The sequence below is a fragment of the Oncorhynchus mykiss genome, chromosome 11 (assembly GCF_057628025.1).
Source record: "Oncorhynchus mykiss isolate SJ-2025 chromosome 11, ASM5762802v1, whole genome shotgun sequence".
Classification (NCBI taxonomy): Eukaryota; Metazoa; Chordata; class Actinopteri; order Salmoniformes; family Salmonidae; genus Oncorhynchus; species Oncorhynchus mykiss.
The window spans coordinates 47,396,829-47,420,829 of record NC_143032.1 but is presented as its reverse complement, the minus strand read 5'-3'; the positions used below and the strand labels follow the sequence as shown (position 1 = coordinate 47,420,829).

Sequence of the window (24,001 nt, the reverse complement as noted above, 5' to 3'; positions counted from 1 at the left end):
TAAGGCATACGCCCCCGCCCCTCTTCTTACCAGAAAGATGTTTGTTTCTGTTGGCGCGATGCGTGGAGAAACCAGCTGGCTGCACCAACTCCGATAGCGTCTCTCCAGTGAGCCATGTTTCCGTGAAGCAAAGAACGTTACAGTCTCTGATGTCCCTCTGGAATGCTACCCTTGCTCGGATTTCATCAACCTTGTTGTCAAGAGACTGGACATTGGCGAGAAGTATACTGGGGAGTGGTGCACGATGTGCCCGTCTCCGGAGTCTGACCAGAAGACCGCTACGTTTCCTTCTTTTACGAAGTCGTTTTTTTGGGTCCCCGGCAGGGATCCATTCCGTTGTCCTGGGTGAAAGGCAGAACACAGGATCAGCTTCGCGAAAGTCATATTCTTGGTCGTACTGATGGTGAGTTGACGCTGCTCTTATATTCAGTAGTTCTTCTCGATTGTATGTAATGAAACCTAAGATGACCTGGGGTACTAATGTAAGAAACAACACGTAAAAAAAACAAAAAACTGCATAGTTTCCTAGGAACGCGAAGCGAGGCGGCCATCTCTGTCGGACTCTGACCATGAGAAACAAGATACTCTGGTCTGATGAAACCAAAATTGAACTCTTTGGCCTGAATGCCAAGCGTCACATCTGGATGAAACCTGGCACCATCCCTACGGTGAAGCACGGTTGTGGCAGCATCATGTTTGTGGGGATGTTTTTCAGCGGCAGGGACTGGGAGACTAGACAAGATCGAGGGAAAGATGAACGGAGAAAAGTACAGAGAGATCCATGATATAAACCTGCTCCAGAGTGCTCAGGAACCCAGACTGGGCGAAGGTTCACATTCCAACAAGACAATGACCCTAAGCACACAGCCAAGACAACGCAGGAGTGGTTTCGGAAAAAGTCTCTGAATGTCTTTGAGTGGCCAAGACAGAGCCAGGACTTGAACCCGATCTAACATCTCTGGAGAGACCTGAAAATAGCTGTGCAGCGACGCTCCCTATCCAACCTGAAAGAGCTTGAGAGGATCTGCAGAGAAGAATGGGAGAAACTCCCCAAATACATGTGTGCCAAGCTTGTAGCGTCATACCAAGATGACTCGAGGCTGTAATTGCTGCTAAAGATGCTTCAGCAAAGTACTGAGTAAAGTGTCTGATGCAAATTAGATAACTGTTTTTTATATATACAGTGGAAGTTGACATACTCCTTTAGCCAAATACATTTAAACTCAGTTTTTCACATTTCATCCTAGTAAAAATTCCGTCTTAGGTCAGTCAGGATCACCACTTTATTTCAAGAATGTGAAATGTCAGAATAAGAACAGAGAGAATGATTTATCTCAGTGACTATTTCTTTCATCATATTCCCAGTGGGTCAGAAATGTACATACACTCAATTAGTATTGGTAGTATTGCCTTAAAATTGTTTAACTTGGGTCAAAACGTTTCGGGTAGCCTTCCACAGGTTTCCCACAATAAGTTGGGTGAATTTTGATCCATTCCTCCTGACAGAGCTAAGTCAGGTTTGTAGGCTTCCTTGCTCACACACGCTTTTTCAGTTCTGCCCACAAATTATCTATAGGATTGAGGTCAGGTCTTTGTGATGGCCACTCCAATACTTTGTCTTTGTTATGCTTAAGCCATTTTGCCACAACTTTGGAAGTATGGTTGGGGTCATTGTCCATTTGGAAGACCCATTTGTGACCAAGCTTTAACTTCCTGACTGATGTCTTGAGATGTTGCTTCAATATATCTACATACTTTTCCTGCCTCATGAAGCCATCTATATTGTGAAGTGCACCACCCTCCTGCAGCAAAGCACCCCCACAACATGATGCTGCCACCCCTGTGCTTCACGGTTGGGATGGTGTTCTTCAGCTTGCAAGTCTCCCCCTTTTTCCTCCAAACATAACTATGGTCATTATGGCCAAACAGTTATATTTTTGTTTCATCAGACCAGAGGACAATTCTCCAGAAAGTACGATCTTTGTCCCCATGTGCAGTTGCAAACCGTAGTCTGGCTTTTTTATGGTGGTTTTGGAGCAGTGGCTTCTTCCTTATTAAGAGGCCTTTCAGGTTATAGGACTAATTTTACTGTGGATGTAGATACTTTTGTACCTGTTTCCTCCAGCATCTTCACAAGGTCCTTTGCTGTTGTTCTGGGATTGATTCACACTTTTCCCACCAAAGTACGTTCATCTCTAGGAGACAGAACGCATGTTCTTCCTGAGTGGTATGATGGCTGCGTGGTCCCATGGTGTTTATACTTGCGTACTATTGTTTGTACAAATGAACGTGGTACCTTCAGGCATTTGGAAATTGCTCCCAAGGATGAACCAGACTTGTGAAGGTCTACAATTTCTGTTCTGAGGTCTTGGCTGATTTATTTTGATTTTCCCATGATGTCAAGCAAAGAGGCACTGATTGTGAAGGTAGGCCTTGAAATACATCCACAGGTAAATCTCCAATTGACTCAAATGATGTCAATTAGCCTATAAGAAGCTTCTAAAGCCATTCCATCATTTTCTGGAAGTTTCCAAGCTGTTTAAAGGTACAGTCAACTTAGTGTATGTAAAATTCTGACCCACTAGAATTGTGATACAGTGAATTAATTATAAGTGAAATAATCTGTCTGTAAACAATTGTTGGAAAAATTACTTGTGTCATGCACAAAGTAGATGTCCTAACCAACTTGCCAAAACTATATTTTGTTAACAAGAAATTTGTGGAGTGGTTGAAAAATAAGTTTTAATGACTCCGACCTATGTGTGTAAACTTCCGACTTCAACTGTATATATACACACATTTGCAAAACTCTGAACCTGTTTTTGCTTGGTCGTTATGGGGTATTGTGTGTAAATTGATAAGAGATTTTTGTTCTCCCTTTAATCCATTTTATGATAAGGCTGTATGTAATGTGGAAAATGTAAAGGGGTCTGAATACTTTCCGAATGCACTGTATGCACTGTATGAGAATGCACATTTTTCTATGTGACAACAGTGGGAATGGAACCCACAACTCGTGTTGCTAGTGCCATGCTCTTACGAACGGAGTCATGTACTGGACCACTACACTACATAAGTAGAATATACAAGACATGACTACTGTTACGTTCCCCAGCAAGAAAACCAAAAATTGTTGCTCAAACGGAAAAGGGAATTAACAAAGAGTCACTGACAACAACCAAAACAAAACAAAGTAGGGTTCTCGGAGGGATTCGGAAAGACACTCATGGGGGTATCCACTGAAAGTTGACTAGCAACAACAACTGTGACCTAAAAAACACCCACCATGAGCACCTAAGTTTTCCCAAGAAGACAAAATAAAAACCCACACTAAACTTAAAGATCAGACAAAGGAATGTTTTTCGCGAAATCAAACAGGGAGTGCCAACTAAGCCCTCCACATCTCTCAAGACAAGTGGAGCACTGCACTAGCCACTCTTAAATATCACCTGGGCCAGCACAGGTAAAACACCTTCCCCCTAATGAGATGGCAACCAGCACAGGTGTAACACATACGGACTAATGAGGTGACACCAATCTGTGCGCCCTACGTGCTAACGTGCTAAAGTCCAACCTTTAAAACAAAAATGGAAAAACCCAAAACTTGTAACAATTACGATACAAGTGTAAGATGCAATTCCCATGATGCCATTCCCATTCTCCTTCAGGCCATGGATCAGGCATGCAATGACCTCAATCCAGACCTATGTCAGGCTTGGATTCGTCCTGCCAAAAGGTTTTTCCCCAGGTGCATGAACAATGTGGACCTGGGGTTGAGAATGTTTGGCCAAAAGCTCAAGACAGACTTGATGCAAACTAGCGCCTGCTTCTTTAATTTATTTAATTTGTTTCATTTGATTACAGTACACCTGTGATTTAATTATTTCTGTGAATCATTTTTGTGAATGTCGTGTTCAATGATCGCACCTTTGATCACACACGGGATAGAATTGAATGAAATTTGATGTTCAGTTGATTTTAATGGGTAATGCAAGAGTTTTGCCTAATTTGAAAACAGTTTAATGTACCATAGCATATTACATTTAAAGGGAAATGTATCCTGATTTTTTTTTGCTATTGGATTACCTGGTTGATAAAATAACTATACTGGAAAAGAAAAGTGTTGGTCCCATGAGCTCAAATTTTAGGCACAAATTTGTTTACATTCATGTTAGTGAGCGTTTCTCCTGACAGGTGTGTAATATCAAGAAGCTGATTAAACTGCATGATCAATACACAGGTGTACCTTGTGCCGGGAATAATAAAATGACACTTTAAAATGTGCAGTTTTGTCACACAACACAATGCCACAAATGTCTCAAGTTTTGAGAGAGTGCGCAATTGGCATGCTGACTGCAGGAATGTCCACCAGAGCTGTTGCCAAAGAATTGAAAGTAAAGGATTTCTCCACCATAACCTGCCTCCAACGTTGTTGGAGCCTCACAACCGCAGACCACGTGTAACCAATAGCGCTAAAGCAATTTCAAAAACTGTACTATTATTGTAGTCTACAGTATATCTGTAGAAAAACTATATTTTTGTCCCTTCCCCCAATGACAAACTGACAGTACTCTGTTATTGAGAATGTTTTATTCAATGTCCCTCTTATGGTGGAATTATCATCTAAATGAGTAACTATAATGAGTGATAAGATTAGTCTACAATCATAAGAAATTAAAAACGAAGTTTGTAAAGTGATAAATGTTAGTTCTTATAGTATACCTTTATTTTAAAATACTGTGATGAGACAACTTCACACATCTAAACACAATGTTTTTTTGTTTTATTCATTTTGAGACAAAAACAAAGAAAGTATACTGAATGTCAATCAGAAGATCTGATTATTAAGTGCTCATGTTGGATCTTTTACAACAACAGCTAACCATTATAAACACACTCATAATAATACCAACATTAAAATCTCACTTTAAGTGTGTTTCAGCCTAACTTAAACAGACCTCTCTACCTATCACCATATAAGTAATATTTTCACTCAACCTTTAAATGGAAAGACTAGCCGCATCATGACAAAAACAAACAGTAAATTAAACATAAATACAAAATGCATAGGAGACCACCCCATTCCCGGCAAACACACCACACAATGTTGTCTCAATATTGACTCCAAGTTGTGAGCCTCAATGTGCCATTTCTACTTTGTAACAACCCTTTGTCACTCTGACTTTTATAGGTACCACCAGATCTCGGTTCAAATACGATTTCAGGTATTTCAATTACTTTACAAAACAAGTATTTAGATATTACATGTATGTGTCTTACTTCACTTTTTAATCACACTATTTATTTTACCTTTATTTAACTAGGCAAGTCAGTTATTAAGAACAAATTCTTATTTTCAATGACAGCCCAGGAACTGCCATGTTCAGGGGCAGAACGCCAGATTTTTACCTTGTCAGCTCAGGGAGCTGATCTTCGATCTTGCAACCTTTGGGTTACTCGTCCAATGCTCTAACCCCTAGGCTACCTTACGTTGGTGTCTCATGAAAGATGGCAAGATGCCATGTTACATTTAAAAAACAGCAGGGTTTCAAAAAGCTTGTCGAACATTGAGCAGTGATCTGGTCTGAAGATACGCCCTTCAATGCTAAAATGCCGCTTCACAGCTGCGGAGGATGCTGGGACATGTAAGTACTCAGCAGCAACTCAGCTCAGTGTTGGGTGTGTGTGACTGTGTGTTTTCCAGAATTTCAGAGGATCAGTAGTTGGTGGAAGATATTGGGTGATTAGGTAATCCTCAATATCTTTGTTCTTTTTGATAACATTTCACCAGCAGTTGATAACATTTCACCCTCAGCAGTTTAAAACCTCTACAGGATAGGTGTCCCTAAACCGGAGTGGTTGTTGCTAATGTGTGCTAATGTGACTAGAATGACGTTGTATCCAACAGCCAACTTTCCTGGGACATAGACATGTCTTATATGGGGAGAAAGTTTAAATTCTTGTAAATCTAACTGCAGTGTCCAATTAACAGTAGCTATTACAGTGAACAAATACCATGCTACCGTTTGAGGAGTACACAACAACAAAAACGTATCACGGCAACTGGTTTGATACATTCACCTCTGAAGGTAAATAATGTACTTACAATCAGTCATCTTGCTCTGATTTGTCATCCTGAGGGTCCCAGAGATAAAATGTAGCATCGTTTTGTTTGATAAAATCCATTTTTATGTTCTCTGTAGTTATGTACTTGAAAATGTATCAACTGACCAATTTGCCATATTTGGGCAAACTCCTGGCAGACTTGATACAAAATAGTGTGCAGTGATGTAATTCTCCACTGGATCACTCTTAACCTTTGCACACACACTGCTTCCATCTGGTGGCCAAAATCTACAATCTCCTATATGAAAGTATGGCCTTTCTCTTGCATTTCAAAGATTAGCTACAGGCAGTGTCATTTTAGGCTAAAATTGAAAAAGAAGGTCTATTCCTTAAGTAAACAAAACAGTGTTGGGGTGATTGCCACTTTAAAATCCCTTTGAGCAATTCATTGATCGATTTACTTAGAACATATATTCATAGGATTGTAAATAAACATCTGGCTTTTGCTAAACATTTAGAGCAGAGTATTTGAAATATGTTTGGTGAAAATATATTTGAAAAGGGTTTCAAATAGTGTTCCAGAAAAGTATTTGAGAATACTTTCAAATACATTTTGATAGACTTTATTTGTTCAATTTTTTAAAATAAACATTCAAATACTCAAATAAAAGTCATTGTTTTGGGCTGTATATTTAAAAATTCTCAAATACACAATAAAAAGCATTTTTAATAGCAGATACAAATGTATTTGAACCCGGGTCTGGAAACTACACAGATGTACAACTGTCTGCTGCCTCCAAGGTATCGAACACTATATCATATCACTGTAAATAATGAGAAAGACATACACTCATACTGTACCAGTGACACAATGTCATTCAACATCTGGGCAGATGAAAAGGCTGTTTTTTGCAGGGAATGAATTACCAGCAGTTGTTGTATTATGTCACAATGTTTTCGTATTTTTTTTCAACTTTGGTTGCCCATAGGGGAATCTCAATTGTTGGTACTCTGACTGAGTAAAGAACACAGTTTGCCTGACTTTATCAATCATCTCCTGTACACACACTGAAGATGACAGACTAGAAGGCTTCAGGAGTAAGCAAAATCCAGTATATTGAAAGGACTAATTTGAGTTGAGTCAAGATAGCATATCAGTAGACTTGGTTCTCAGATGAGATGAATTTATAGGTTAGACCCTACTGTCTGAGGTTTCCACCAACAACTGGAAGGCTACACAGATCCAGGCCTCTGATTATAATTGGCACACCGCTGGCCCAGCCCTTTCACGTATTCTCTTCATTCTCTCTACTTTCATTGTAACAGGTCACACATGCATGTTGCTCAAAGCCACTCTTGTGGGATCATTGTATTTGTAAATGTTATGTAAAAGGCAAGGCTGCCTTTTGTGAAGTGATTGGGTTGGCTTTAAAACCCCTGTCTGACTGATATAATGCTTTGTCATGAATGTGTCTTACTGGGGCACTGGACTGACACATGATCTGTACAAGGTATGTCTAGGGGTCAAAAAGGAGCTAGGGGTAAACCACAAGATCATGTAACTGACTGAGGTTCAAACCTGTGTCTCTTGTGTGTCTCAAGACAGTGTTAACCTACTGAGCTAAAGTCTGAGCGTTTGCTCAGGGACCTATCACACGTATTCAGGTCTCAAGCAAGGTTCCTCATCTCGTGAGCGTGGTTCACTGAACCCCCTGCGTAACACTTAGAAGAACTCAGACTGCTGTCAGATGCAAAGTTAACTGTACATACAAGCAGCTGGGACAACCCAAATAAATTGTCGGAAACTCAATTCATTCAATTCAATTTCACTCAAGAGAATGAGAAAAATCCTAACATTTCATATTTCAAAATTCCACAGCGTTCCTTTTAAAAGCACAACAATACTGTGGTTCTGACATTGCCTGCATTATTTTTTAAAATAATTATTAGAAACATGATCAGATCAGCAAGAAGCTGCAAAAGGTTACAAAACCTTGGAGGTTTCAACACAACACCACAAAATGGTCGACGTTTGGAGGGGATTAAGAATGTTTTTGGACAGGGGTTACAGTACGAGCAGATTAAGGTTCAGAGTCCTTATTCTAATTTTCGGCAGGTCGAGTGTCTTTAATAACGCCTAAGTCCATCCATCTACGGTTTCTCGTGCTATCGGTTCCCTCTCATTTGTTCTCCTCTGTCGTGGCTCTAATCTTCATCTCGGCGAATTTAAGGGAGTACTGCCAGCCCGTCCAGGAGGACCACTCGATGCCGTCGGCGTAGGAGGTGTGCGGCCCACGCAGGTACTGTCCATTCAGGTTGGACGTGTGGCAGTTGCGGTACCACCAGGCACCGTGGTAGAAGGAGGCACAGTTGTTCTCCGAGTGGTCGTTATCTTGGTCCTTGGTGGTGAATTTCATCCCGTTGTGTTTGAGCATTGAGTCACCTTACAAAGACAGACAGACGGGAGGAGGGGTGGGTGCAGAAACAGGGAGGAGAGAGAGAGAGCGAAATAGTTAGGGGAATGAGAGAGGTTGCCAGCATTTTAGCACTTTGACAGGATCATTATGACATGTATGGTGGTATATGTGTGAGAGGTTTAAAAAGAAAGACCATTACTGCTTGGTGAAATATAACATTATACTGAAATAAATGAAAACCACAGGGATGGGCAAGTAAATTACTTTGCTATTGTCAGGTTCTGTGTTAGTGAGTGAGAGAGAGAAATGTGTTGACATGTTAGCTCAGCTGAATCGAACACAGCTTGTTTCCAAAGCTAAGCAGAGTAGATAGAGGTTGATCTGGATGGTATACTTGTTCTCACTGAATGTTTATTACCCATTATATACCAGTATGAGTCAATGTTCAGGCAGGAATTGGTGGACTGTGGCTTCACATTCATTATAGCTCTTTATTTAGGTTGATGGCATGTCGTTGAAACAATGACGTTGATTCAAACATACCATTTTACTATCAACATTGAAACAAGGTTAAATAAAATATCTCTAATCAAATATGAAATTCTACATAAATTCAACCACACAATATGTAATCACTATAGGATAAAAATATTAGTAAAATGTCTATGTGGAACTTTCAACATATATATATAGTTCTGATGAATATGTTGAAATTAGATTGATGTAACAACCTGTTAGTCAAGTTAAGTCAATGTATTTAAGTTGAAGTTTTACCCTAATTTCAATGTTTACAATGTTGGTTGAAATGAGATGAAAACAGTGCTGGCTGATGACGTTTTTCAAATCCAATCTAATTTCCACTTTGATTCCACGTCACAATACATTGACAAATTACATTAAAACAACATTTATACAACCAGTGTGTGCCCAGTAGGTGTGGGTGGGTATGGGTGGTGTTTGTGTGTATCTGTGCATATGTGTGTGTGTGTACAGATCAGAGGAAGACTGGTGGAGAGGCTGTAGGCTGTGGTGGTGGCCTTATTAAACCCTATGATGTATGTCTCAGGGATGTAATGCAGCAGCCAGTGGTGCATTAATCAAATCCCTCTGTGCAGCACCACGCTCTACTCTGAAGGTGCTAATTCTACTGTGGCTGGACCAGGCAGCTCTTAGCGACAGCTGCTTATTGCCCACATAGCACTAACTCAATTTTTTTGTAAGGATATCCTCTCAGATTTTGCTTCCATATCATGCCTCGTAATCATGGGCTGATGGTAAGGGGAAAAATCTCCCCCTAACTATCACATTATGCAGATTACAGATCCTGTTATATATTTCAATTTCCCACCAAGTGCCTCAGACTATAGACTTATTTAACCCTTGTTTTACTGGGTGTGTTGACTGAGAACACGAAGTTACACTGTAGTTTAAGAGGTTAGATCGGGAATTTAGCCAGGACACAGGGTGAAAGGGAAATTTCAAAAATGTTCTACTAAATATTCATAATCCCCTGCACCACTCCAACATCTACATACAGTAGGTGAAAATGGCACTTTTCTATGTTTTGTAGTAAAAAAAAGATAGAGGAAGATAAGTGATTCCAATGACATCATTGGTGTGCATCATGTGATTTTAACCAATTATGAGTAGGCATTTCCTACTAATTTGTTGACGATGTCATAGGAAACACTTGTCTTTCTTCCTCTCTTTTTTTTAAACAAAAAAAACATAGAAACGGCCATTTTCACCCATGTTCATGTTGGGGTGGTGCTTGACATTATGAATATGAAGTTGAACATTTTTGAAATGTCAGTTTACTCCCCGACTCATACAGCAAAGAAATTGAGTTATTACAGAGCACATTATTTGTTTTGTTCGTGCAGATGATGAAAGAGCATGGTGATAATAATAGTAAAACCATGCAATGCACAAAGGGAAGAGTCAGTTTATTAGGGCAGTGTAGGACGAGTCTGCCTCTCTTCCTATGGAAAAAGTACCCCGGTGTATTGTATGACCCACCTATTGTACATCTATTCTATTCTGACTCTAACCGCTTCAACACGCTCGTGGATTACCGCTAATAAAGGTTGGCAACCTTTTAAATATAGAAAAACTGTAAACATAGTGGCAGGATATGATAATGACACACTGCATGGATGATTAAACCTCTTAAACTCCTTAAGATGCCGTGTAAATGGATGCCTACTGTACCATTATAACAAATGTAATGCAATGTAATGTAATGTTGGACACATTTTAATCAAACATCCTGGGAGAAACCTACAATGAGAGCAGCGAAAGTATTTAAACATGCCCCAGAACTCATAATCAGATTCACAATGAATACATTAAAAACATCAGACGGAAATGATGTGTTCCACCACAAGCATTGTAATAAAACATATTCAACACTCCTGTGGCCCTAGTACTGATATGGTTAAAACACTTTGGTTAGGTAACAAACTGTCATTAAAGAGTTTCTTTCAAGTTCTGAGAGTAAGCACTTAAGTGTGAACAGCTAGTGTGCCTCATCAACACAGGTAATTGCACGTTCGCCCTATTTCTCTGCCGGTAGAGTACTCATTTCATGTTTATATATAATATATAATTCTGTAGTATATAACCATAGTTTTGTTGTTTAGGATAATGGTTAAATAATCTTTGCAAGGATTGAAGATGAATTATCAAAGACTAAAAGGCAGCGACAGTTTTCTGTGTGAACGGATGCAGAACAAACGGGGGGAAAGAAATACAAGTCATGTCTTAGTCAATCTGTGAACATATCCGTTATCATTGGTTTTGACTGTCACATCTCAAACTGTTCCTCCCAAATGTCACTTAACTGAAACCAAATATATGAAGAACAAATCATTTAAATCCAGGTATTGAAAGCACACTCAGGACTGTGCTGAAGTCAAAACAGTGCTGCTGCAGAGTAACATTTTATTAAGGTCCAATGCTGCCGTTTTCTAAAATATCAATATCAAAACATTTCTGGGTAACAATTAAGTACATTACTGTGATTGTTTTCAATTAAAATGGTAAAAAAACAAAAAAAACACTACATGTACAAAAGTCTGTGGACACCCCTTCAAATGAGTGGATTCGGTTGTTTCAGCCACACCCGTTGCTGACAGGTGTATAACATTGAGCCATGCGCAGCCATGCAATCTCACAGCCATGCAATCTCCATAGACAAACATTGGCAGTAGAATGGCTTTACTGAAGAGCTAGAGCTGCCCTGGTCAACTGTAAGTGCTATTATTTTGAAGTGGAAACATCTAGGAGAAACAACGGCTCAGCCACACAAGCTCACAAAACTGGACTGCCGAGTGCTGAAGTGCATAGTGTGGAAATATCACTACCGAGTTCCAAACTGCCACTGGAAGCAATGTCCACACAATAACTGTTTGTCGGGAGCTTCATTAAATGGGTTTCCATGGCCGAGCAGCCGCACACAAGCCTAAGATCACCATGCGCAATGCCAAGTGTCGGCTGGAGTGGTGTAAAGCTTGCCGTCATTGGACTCTGGAGCAGTGGAAACGTGCTCTCTGGAGTGATGAATCACACTTCACCATCTGGCATTCCGATGGACGAATCTGGTTTTTGGTGGGTGCCAGGAGAACCCTACCTGTCCGAATGCATATTGCCAACTGTAAAATTTGGTTGGGAGGAGGAATAATAGTCTGTTTTTCATGGTTCGGGGTAGGCCCCTTAGTTCCAGTGAAGGGACATGTTAATGCTACAGAATACAATGACATTCTTGACGATTCTGTTCTTCCAACTTTGTGGCAACAGTTTGGGGAAGGTCCTTTCCTGTTTCAGTATGACAATGCCCCCATGCACAAAGCGAGGTCCATACAAAAAGGTTTGTCAAGATCGATTTGGAAGAACTTGATTGACCTGCACAGAGCCATGACCTCAACCCCATCGAATACCTTTGGGATGAATTGGAACGCCGACTGTGAGACAGGCCTAATCGGCCAACATCACTGCCCAACCTCACTAATGCTCTTGTGGCTGAATGGAAGCAATTCCCTGCAGCAATGTTCCAACATCTATTGGAAAGCCTTCCCAGAAGAGTGGAGGCTGTTATAGCAGTAAAGGGGGGGACATTAATGCCCATGATTTTGGAATGAGATGTTCGACGAGCAGGTGTCCACATACTTTTGGTAATGTAGTGAAGCTTCTTAGCAACTTCTCAAGCAATAATTTTAGCTAGAACTGTCTAGGAGTGGGGAGGAGAAAATTGAAAACTAGTTATTTTTGGTAGAGAGGTTTGAAACTCTCTTTCTTTCTTATTGGTATATTAAGTAATTTACTGCCTGGTGAGGCAGGCCAAAACTCTATCCCAACAAAAAAAGTATTTTCAAACAGCTCTTACACTAAAAGGGCATTGTCACCATTTTCACAATTTGACAGTATTATTCCAAGCTTATAGGATGGAAATATAAACTGAGTGTACAAACATTAAGCACACCTTCCTAATATTGAGTTGCTCCCCCCACTTTTGCCCTGAAAATTAATTGGGGCATGGACTCTATAAGGTGTCGAAAGCGTTCCACAGGGATGCTGGCCCATGTTGACTCCAATGCTTTTCACAGTTGGGTAAACTGGGTGGATGTCCTTTGGGTGGTGGAACATTATTGATACACATGGGGAACTGTTGTGCATGAAAAACACAGCAGAGTTGCAGTTCTTGACACAAACCGTTGCACCTATGCTGTACCCCTTTCAAAGGCACTTAAGAATTTTGTCTTGCCCATTCACAGTCTGAATGGCACACATACACAATCCATGTCTCAATTGTCTCAGGGCTTAAAATCATTCTCTAACCTCTCCTCCCCTTCATCTATACTGATTGAAGTGGATTTAACAAGTGACATCAATAAGGGATCATAGCTTTCACCTGTATTAACATGGTCAGTCTATGTCATGGAAAGAGTAGGTGTCATTAATGTTTTGTACACTCAGTGTATATAAAACACAGGAAATCACAATTTTGACTGCACTGGGCCTTTAAACAAACTTATTTTTTTAATCCCGGAGCCTCAATTCGTCTGAACAAAAACAACAAGAGAGGATGAAAAGTCAACTTTAATTGATAAGATTGGGAATCAATGTTGCATGAATCCCTGGCAGCAGACGTTTAAAGACAACCTCACTAATTAAATCAAGTGGAAGCCGACTGTTTGTTTATGTCAGGCCGTAATAACCTAATGGCCTGCTTTTTTTGCCGTGGCCACAGAGACATCCCACAGCTTCATCATCCCTGCCCTTTCCAGCAGCCCTGGAAGGTCATGATTTTGTCCAGCTGGGCCCAACCATGAGTGAGGGGCTGAGGAAGGGGGAACCTGAGACTAACGGAGTGGAGGGACCCAATTAATGTCCAAAAGAGCCCTCCGCGACAGAAGAGCTGAACCGTGGAGAATCACACACACATTGCCTGGATGCTGCTGCTCATGATCTACAGCTGATGTAGAACAAACAACAGCCAGAGAAAGACTCTCATACTGGTGAACAGATGTCTGAATTGGATTTTCCTGATATTGGATGTTAAGAAATTGTATTTCTTCCCTGAGAGGGGGGCATTGACCAATAGGAAGATCAGTACAATTTATAAATGCTTTAAGGGGCATTTATGAAGTCTATGAAACAAATGTGTATGAGCCATAATAAATGGCTACAGTACAGTTGGATATTGCAGTACCTGCAGTGCCTGAGTAATCAGCAATAGTCAGCGGGTATCCATCGTCATCCGGGTCAACGGAGAACAGTCCCACTCCAAAGGCTCCATACTGGGCGAAGGCTGTGCTGTTCTCAAAGTCCTCCAGGTCAATGCGCAGCTCGTAGTTGGCTTGGGTGGTCAGGGCATGCATCCTCTTCAAACCTGAGTTTGAAGACAGAGGAGAGGCTAGTCATGATCTGAATTGAACAGCTGTGATTAACACTAGAACCGATAAAGTTCATGTATTTAAAAACATTATTACTCTGTCCTTTTTGAAATCATGCCCTGTCCGTTCTTGACTTTCCGTTAATACATCTATTTAACACGCTGTCGGTGTATCTTAATATTACAAACAAAACTGGAGTTATAACCAGTTTTAGGAGGGCACGTCATTTTTGAATGGTTTTCCCCATTGCCTCTCCTTCTCCTGACAGTTGAATGTGCAGTGCCCAGCTGATAATCATCCCGATAATTGCCTCGAAACTGAACCTAAACTATATCGAAACTAATTCCACACATATCACAACAGATAAAATAAATGAAGTATGATGGGGAGGGAGAAAGAGGGTGAATTGGTGAGTTAATGAGCGAGGGGAAGCTAACGATGCATGATAATGTAATTTACCAATTGAAGAACAGGGTGGGCCATTCCCTTGTATTGATCTGTTCTAATTATAATCTCCAAATGGTAGGTACTCTATCAGTCCTCCGAATCCAAACAGTCTTATCCGTCTGATCTGGCCTACTTGGAGTGGGCTACACTGTGAGAGCGGGCGTAATTGTACATGCTGAACGACTTTCAATATCTGGGAAAGGATCCAAGTCGAGCAGCAGTTGAGCAAGTGTTGGAGAATGTAGTGATGAGGCTTGTGGAACCTTATGATGGCAAAGGGTGAAATGTCACCATGGACAATTTCTTCACTTCACTGTCATTGGCGAACAAGTTGCTTGCAAATAACAAGCCAGTCGGCACCATGAACAAAGTGAGTCGCTCCCTCCCCCCCTCCCTCCCTCCCCCTGCGCAAAATAAGCCACCTGCACAGCTGTTGTACTCCACAAAGGTGCTGTTGAACGACAAGACAACAATAGAGAGAGAACTGTAGATTTAAGCAGTACAACCAAGCAAAGGTATATCAAAGTGTGTCAAGCAAGTGAAAGTTACGAAGATTTGTGTCAACTGTTAGGATAAGGGATAACAGCTAAATTAAATCCAACTGATGCCATTGTGTGAAGATGAACACGATGTAGGCACGAGCTGACAATAATTGCCTATATTCCTATATTAATGCCATTATTGCTTTTGTGACGATTTTTGCTATTTATCAAGGGCACTTTGTGCTTATATTACTGTTTAGGCTACTGATGTTTTCATAATTTGACCGCACATCTTGCTGATCGTGCGTCTTGCTGGCTGTGCGTCTTGGTGGTTGGGGTACTTATTTTATTTTGTTATTATAAAAAGAAGCTGTTACTGTGTTCCAACACATATGCTTTCTGTTTCATAGTTGTAACAAAGGCACTCCACGAATAAAACTGATTGAACACTTGAATTGAGGTGTTTCTTGTGTTTCTTTGTTTTTAGTATACCCTACAGTAACATAAAAACGAATGAAAATGCTATTGTTATTTGAAATAAAAAAACAATGGTATTCTAATGTTACCCAAGGCCTACATAAACACAACCAAATAATTATTTTTGCTAAAGCATATGTGAAATGTATTAATTACACTGTTAGAATTTTCAATTATTGTCAGCTCATGCTTACATTGTGTTCATCTTCATGCAATGGTAGAACTAGGTTTGGAAAAATGAAGCACTTACATAACTTTCCATCATTGAACCATTACAAGGCACAGTAACCAACTTTTTGGGTGTTTTGGACTAAACTTTCATAGAGTTAACCATTAGTTTGCTAAATTGTCCCCCTGGGATCCCAGTCTTGCTGTCAGCCATCGTGGGCAGCGATAGTTGAAGACAAGGCATCTGACAGCCAGAGGCAAGGGTGCTGTAGAGGGGCAACGCACTCTTGGATCAATAGCTCCAGGGGGACCTTATTCCAAGCAGAAAAGAGAGATGAGGCTTTACACCACCACCCCCCCCTCTTTCTCTGCAAGTGCTGTATATGGGTTCTTGGTAAGGAACTACTGTGCTCTGCCTCATATGAATTCTCTTTGTAGGCCATAGACTGGTGTATGTGCTGTACCACCAGGACAGAAAATCAATAGGCCGAGAGTTTTTGCCGCTGCTAAGCCAAGCATGCTGCCTTTCTACAACTGTTGTCGACAGTTGTGGAATACCTCGTATGGTTCCTAAAAGTGAATCTCCCACTGCAGGTGGCCACATTAGTTTTTACTGACTGCTTCTTGCTGTTTGAAATGCTTAGCAGATGCTATAGGATCATTAGACAGACAGCCAGTGAGGATAACATTTAGGAGAAAGTCACGATTAACATTAATCACAGAATTACCGATAATGCTCTGTATTTACACTGTCCTTGCTGTGCTATGGTATGATGGTCTCACATTTTTTTTGGAAATAGCTAATGTTTTCACACAGACTTCTTGGAACACATTGCTAGCACAGTGATTGACCAATTCACTTCAGGGCTGCTGGAGGAGTGTCTAAATCGATTTTAGATTAAGTTAAACTCCAAAAGGTTCAGCACTCGAGAATGACCTTAATACAACAGTGTGACTGGGCATGGAGAACGACACCAAGTAATCGCGCTACACCCTAACCTGCCCCCCTCCTGGTGCAGAGAGACACAGTTCAAACAGCGGGTTCCGCTTGATAGGCTCCTCCCAGCAGCCGGCACATCGCCATAGTACATAATCAGGCATAAACAGTGTTGTTTAATGGATACATTTTTACAGCAAATAGATGGGCTATTTACACTGGAAGGTCGTCATTACAGTCTCGACAATGGCACCCACAGATACAACGGTGTGCCCACTCATACACCTGTATCGATAGAATGAGATATACTATACAGTACCAGTCAAAAGTTTGGACAAGGGTTTTTCTTCCTTTTTACTATTTTCTACATTGAAGGAACCAAAAAAGTGTTATACATATCAAAATATATTTTAGATTCTTCCAAGTAGCCACAGGGGCTGGGCGATATGGCCAAAATATCATATCATGGTTTTTCTTTTCTTTTTTACGGTATTTGATGTTTTTGATTAATAAAAGTTCTACATTTGCTTTATGAGTAGTGCGTGACCCTAAGGTGGCAACACATATATTCAAAATTATTTCAATGGGTCTTTCTCCATTTGGACTGTTTTATACTGTTCAATTCAACTTTAACCTAAAATAATTTTCAGCATTTCCATCCATTTCTGCATTTCTTGCACTAATTTGAGATCATTTCCACACTGCCACGATATGGGCAAAAATACTAGGCTTTATTTTTAACCAAATGTTGCAATTGTGATTTAGATCAAAACACTTGGGTGAACTTTTGGAATCATGGAAATGGAAAGGAACCAAAGTGATGTTCTGTGTTTCCCAGGGGAACCTATAAGCTTTGGCTACACTAAATCTTTATTCATGTAGCCAACATATTCATGCTTCACCTATTCCTCTTTGATTTAGAAGATACTGTTGCACCATCACACCTCCTCTTCCATGCTTCATGGTGGTAACCACATGTGGAGATCATCCGTTTACCTATGTGTCTCTCAAAGAGACGGCGGTTGGAAACATTATCTCAAATTTAGACTCATCAGACCAATGTCCATTGCTCTTGTTTCTTGGCCCAAGCAAGTCAATTCTTCTTATTGGTGTTCTTTGTCACATGCGCCGAATACAACAGGTGTTGAAATGATTACTTACAAGCCCTTAACCAACAATGCAGTTCAAGAAAGAGTTAAGAAAATATTTACCAAATAAACTAAAGTAAAAAATAATAAAAAGTAACACAATAAAATAAAAAATAATGGGGCTATATACAGGAGGTACCGCTACAGAGTCGATGTGCGGGGCTACAGGTTAGTCGAGATAATTTGCAGGTAGGGGTAAAGGGACAATGCATAGATAATAAACAGCGAGTGGCAGCAGTGTAATAAACTAATGGGGAGGGGGGGAATGTAAATAGTACGGGTGGCCATTTGATTAATTGTTCAGCAGTCTTATGGCTTGGGGGTAGAAGCTATTGAGGAGACTTTTGGTCCTAGACTAGGCGCTCCGAGTACCGCTTGCTGTGCGCTCCGGTACTGCTTGGATGACTGGAGTCTTTGACAATTTTTTGGGTTTCCCTTTAACACGACCTAGTTTATAAGTCCTGGATGGCAGGAAGCTTGGCCCCAGTGATGTACTGGGCCGTACGCACTACCCTCTGTAGAGCCTTACGGTCAGATGCTGAGCAGTTGCCATACCAGGCGGTGATGCAACCGGTCATTATGCTCTCAATGGTACAGCGGTATAACTTTTTGAGGATCTTGGGACCCATGCCAAATCTTTTCAGTCTTCTGAGGGGGAAAAGGTTTTGTTGTGCCTTCTTCACGACTGTCTTGGTGTGTTTGGACCATGCTAGTTTGTTGGTGATGTGGACACCAAAGAAATTGAAACTCTCGACCCGCTCAACTGCAGCCTTGTCAATGTTAATGGTGGCCTGTTCGGCCCGCCTTTTCCTGTAGTTCACGATCAGCTCCTTTGTCTTCCACACATTGAAGGAGAGGTTGTTGTCCTGGCACCACACTGCCAGTTCTCTGACCTCTCCATAGGTTGTCTCATTGTTGTCGGTGATCAGGCCAACCACTTTTGTGTCGTCGGCAAACCTAATGATGGTGTTGGAGTCGTGTTTGGCCATGCAGTTGTAGGTGAACAGGGAGTACAAGAGGGGACTTGGCACACACCCCTGAGGGGCCCCAGTGTTGAGGATGAGTGTGGCAGGTGTGTTGTTGCCTAACCTTACCACCTGGGTGTGGCCCGTCAGGAAGTCCAGGATCCAGTTGCAGAGGGAGGTGTTTAGTCCCAGGGTTCTACGTTTAGAGATGAGCTTTGTGGGCACTATGGTGTTGAACGCTGAGCAGTAGTCAATGAACAGTATTCTCACATAGATATTCCTTTTGTCCGGGTGGGAAAGGGCAGTGTGGAGTGTGATTGAGATTGCGTCATCTGTGGATCTGTTGGGGCGGTATGCAAATTGGAGTGGGTCTAGGATATCCGAGATTATGCTATTGGTGGCCTGCTTGAAACATGTAGGTATTACAGACTCGGTCAAGGAGAGGTTGAAAAGGTCAGTTGAAAAGGTCAGTGAAGACACTTGCCAGTTGGTCCACTCATGCATTGAGTACACGTCCTGCTAATCTGTCTGGCCGCACGGCTTTGTGAATGTTGACCTGTTTAAAGGTCTTCCTCACATCGGCTACCGAGAGCGTTATTGCACAGTCGTCCGGAACAGCTTGTTCTCTCATGCATGCTTCAGTGTTGCTTGCCTTGAAGCGAGCATAAAAGTCATGGTTCGTCTGAGGGGGTAGCGGGATTTCTTATAAGCATCCAGATTAGTCTCCTGCTCCTTGAAAGTGGCAGCTCCTGCCTTTAGCTCGATGCGGATGTTGCCTGTAAACCATGGCTTCTGGTTGGGCTATGTACGTACGGTCACTGTGGGGACGACGTTGTCGACGCAATTATTGATGAAGCCAATGACTGAGGTGGTATACTCCTCTATGCCTGCTTGTAAGCAGGAATCAGGAGGATACAATTATGGTCAGATTTTCCAAATGGATAGTGAGGGAGAGCTTTGTTTGCATCTCTGTGTGTGGTGCAAAGGTGGTCTAGATTTTTTTCCCTTCGGTTGCACATGTGACATGCTGGTAGAAATGAGGTAAAACACATTTAAGTTTGCCTGCATTAAAGTCCACAGTCAGTAAAGTCAGATTGACCAGCACAGTTTAAACACACTCAAAACGTTATTTTGTCTTGTCAGACCTTTCAGAAAGAAGAAATACAAGAACATTTGATTTCAAAAACTCTATATTTAAGAACATTTTGTTAGAAATGTTTCCTTTCTCACAAACAAGCATTTTCTGTTTGGAGCTCATTTTTGAGTGTCTGTGTCAGAGAAGCACTGAGAAGGAGAAGCTTGGGAAAGCTCCTTTTCACCCAAACATAATAATAAAAGTGCAACCAGAACGAGTCAGAACAAAATACATCAAATACACTTGTTAATTTTGGACCTGTGCAAATATCTATACACATTAAAGCCTCCGGGTCAAAATGACTCATAACATTATGTTTGTATACAAAATCTACACACACATACCACAACACATCAGTGTTCCCACATTTTGAAGTTAGGTGTCATGACCCTAAATGAGGAAAAGTCACTTAAGTTCATAGAGAAATGTGACTGACAAGTGTATAAAATCGAGCACAGAGCCATGCAAATTCCATAGACAAACATTGGTAGTAGAATGGCCTGTACTGAAGAGCTCAGTGAGTTTCAACGTGGCACCGTCATAGGGTGCCACCTTTCCAACGAGTCAGTTTGTCAAATTTCTGCCCTGCTACAGTATAGCTGCCCCGGTCAACTGTAAGTGCTGTTATTGTGAAGTGGAAGCGTCTAGGAGCAACAACGACTCAGCCGAGAAGTGGTAGGCCACACAAGCTCACAGAACGGAACTGCCGAGTGCTGAAGCTCATAGCGTGTAAAAATTGTCTGTCTTTCGCGGTTGCAGCACTAACTACCGAGTTCCATACTGCCTCTGGAAGCAACGTCAGTACAATAACTGTTCGCCGGGAGCTTCATGAAATGGGTTTCCATGGCCGGGCAGCTGCACACAAGCTTAAGTTCACCATACGCAATGCCAAGTGTTGGCTGGAGTGGTGTAAAGACCGGCGCCATTCGACTCTGGAGGAATGGAATTGCATTCTCTAGAGTGATGAATCACGCTTCACCATCTGGCAGTCCGACGGATGAATCTGGGTTTGTCATATACCAGGAGATTGCTACCTGTCCCACCGCATAGTGCCAACTGAAAGGTTTGGTGGAGGAGAAATAAGGTTCTGGGGCTGTTTTTCATGGTTTGGGCTAGGCCCCTTAGTTCCAGTGATGAGAAATCTTAATGCTTCAGCGTAAAATTGCATTCTAGATGATTTTGTGCTTCCAACTTTGTGGCAACAGTTTGGGGAAGGCCCTTTCTTGTTTCAGCATGACCATGCCCCCTTGCACAAAGCGAGGTCCATACAGAAATGGTTTTTCGAGATCGGTGTGGAAGAACTTGACTGGCCTGCACAGAGCCCTGACCTCAACCCCATCGAACACCTTTGGGATGAATTGGAACACCTACTGGAAGCCAGGTCTAATCCAACATCAGTGCCGAACCTCACTAATGCTCTTGTGGCTGAATGGAAGCAAGTTCACACAGCCATGTTCCAACATCTAGTGGAAAACATTCCCAGAAGAGTAGAGGCAGCAAAGGGTGGACCAACTTCATATCAGTGCTCATGATTCTGGAATAAGATGTTCGATGAGCAGGTGTCCACATACTTTTGGTTATGTATATGAGTTACTTTTACGACTCTCAACTATGGGACCCACCCACAAGCTGGAGCTGTACATGTTATCATGGCATCATCTCTAATATGAAATCCTATGTACTAGTTTTGCCCCTGAAAGAATATTGTGACGACCCTCCCACTCTGTCTGACGTATTCTCTCTTTGTTCTTGTTTCCTTATTAGGATGCCGGTGGGCGGAGCTGGGAGGGGCATCAGCTACATGGGAAACACCTGGCCCAGGTGTGTCCCAAGATAAATAGACCTCTTCCACATTCATGGAAGAGACTCTCTCCATGCAGACACCTTTCTAGATTTTGTTGTGTTTCTTGGTGGCCTTTTTGTTGTTTGCTTTGGCACCTTTCAACACCCTGCATTATCACATTCATGCATGCAAAACACTCACTTACACTACTGATTACTGATTACACACACCATTGTATATTTTCCTTAGTTGCTTTATTTAATAAATATACATTTTGTTACTCCTTACCTCCACGTTGTCTCCCTTTTGTTACGGGCTTTGAGCCGGTTCGTGACAATATGGACTAGAGCGGCTATTCCCAAACTGGGGCAATCCTGTCGGGGGTACGCCAAATAAAAAGATAATTCAGATTTTCAAACAGTCCATTTCGATTTTCCAACGGGGCTATACCTTTGGGTGATGTTTTTTTTCTCGCCTGTGTAGCCGGCTATTTGAGTTTTTGGAGCGAGCATTAAGATGACTATCGAGTAGTAAGACATGTATAAAAGCAATAGATACCATTAAGAAGAAGGGGCTAGAAGAGTCTTATATGGTGAGCTACCAAGTGGCTAGGACAGGCAAGCCCCATACTATTGTGGAGGACTTAATTCTTCCTGCAGCCGCGGATATGGCTTTGTCAATGTTGGGGTACAAGACCAGAAAAACTATACAGACAATGCCTTCATCAAACAACACTGTTTCACAACACATCAGTGACATGGCAGGAGATGTTTTGAAACAATTACTGCTTCGCATACAAGCCAGTGAATTCTATGCATTACAGCTCGACGAGTCAAAAGATGTGGCGGGCCTGGCACAGCTCCTGTTATATGTCCATTACTTTTATGGGGGGTCAATTAAGGAAGACATCCTCTTCTGCAAACGATTGGAAACCACGACAACAGGAGAGGATATTTTTTAAGTACTGGACAGCTTTGTGACATCAAATGGACTTTGGTGGTCAAGATGTGTTGGTATCTGTACTGATGGCGCAAAAGCCATGACAGGGAGACATAGTGGAGTGGAACACGAGTGCAAGCAGTTGCTTCCGACGCCACTTGGGTATACGGAAGCATCCACTGAGAGGCTCTTGCTGCCAACGGAAAGCTTGACAGCTTGAAAGACGTTTTGCACACTCAGTGAAAATGGTTTAACTTTGTTAAAGCAAGGCCCCTGAACTCTTGTGTATTTTCTGCATTTTGCAATGCTATGGGCAGCAACCATGTAACACTTTTTACAACATACTAGAAGTGTGCTTGTTATCAAGGGGCAAAGTATTGACACGTTTTTTTGAATTGAGAGACGAGCTTAAAGTTCTCTTTACTGGCCATAATTTTCACTTGTCTGACAGTTTGCATGATGTCGAGTTTCTCACATGACTATCTGGGTGATGTTTTTTCTCGCCTAAATGATCGTAATCTAGGATTATAGGGACTCTCCGCAACTATATTCAATGTGCGGGACAAAATTGAGGCTATGATTAGGAAGTTGGAGCTCTTCTCTGTCTACATTAACAAGTTATTTCCATCATTGTGTGATTTTTTGCTTGCAAATGAACTCAAGTTTACGGACAATGTCAACTGTGATATAGCGAAGCACCTGAGTAAGCTGGGTGTGTAATTATGCAGGTACTATCCCGAAATGGATGATACAAACAACTGGATTCGTTATCCCTTTCATGCCCTGCCTCCAGTCAACTTACAGAGCGTAATCAAAATTGCAACGAGGTTCTATGAAAATTGAATTTAATCAGAAGCCACTGCCAGATTTCTGGATAGAGCTGCACATAAAGTATCCTACAGGCACTAACTGTGTTTGGAAAATTATCTAAGACTGAGACTCTCTCCAATACAACCCAACATTGCAGAGTTATGTGCATCCTTTCAAGCACACCCTTCTCATTCGATCAAAAGGCTCCTCAACAGCTTTTACCCCCAAGCCATAAGACTGCTGAACAATTAATCAAATGGCCACTGGACTATTACATTGACCCCTCCCCTCCATTTGTTTTATACACTGCTGCTTCTCAATGTTTATTATCTA

General features: G+C 41.5%; 1 protein-coding gene across 1 annotated transcript in view; it reads right to left on the bottom strand.

The window, feature by feature from the left end:
* Positions 1-6,666: 6,666 nt before the first annotated feature.
* The window catches only part of LOC110535735 (fibrinogen C domain-containing protein 1), a 163,220-nt gene continuing 145,885 nt past the window's right edge, over positions 6,667-24,001 (bottom strand). The window contains exons 6-7 of the mRNA XM_090190221.1: positions 14,194-14,373; positions 6,667-8,509 (exon numbers count right to left, since the gene is read on the bottom strand). Coding sequence (XP_090046347.1) covers positions 8,247-8,509; positions 14,194-14,373 — 443 coding nt within the window. The 3' untranslated portion in view covers positions 6,667-8,246. The remainder of the gene's footprint in view (positions 8,510-14,193; positions 14,374-24,001) is intronic.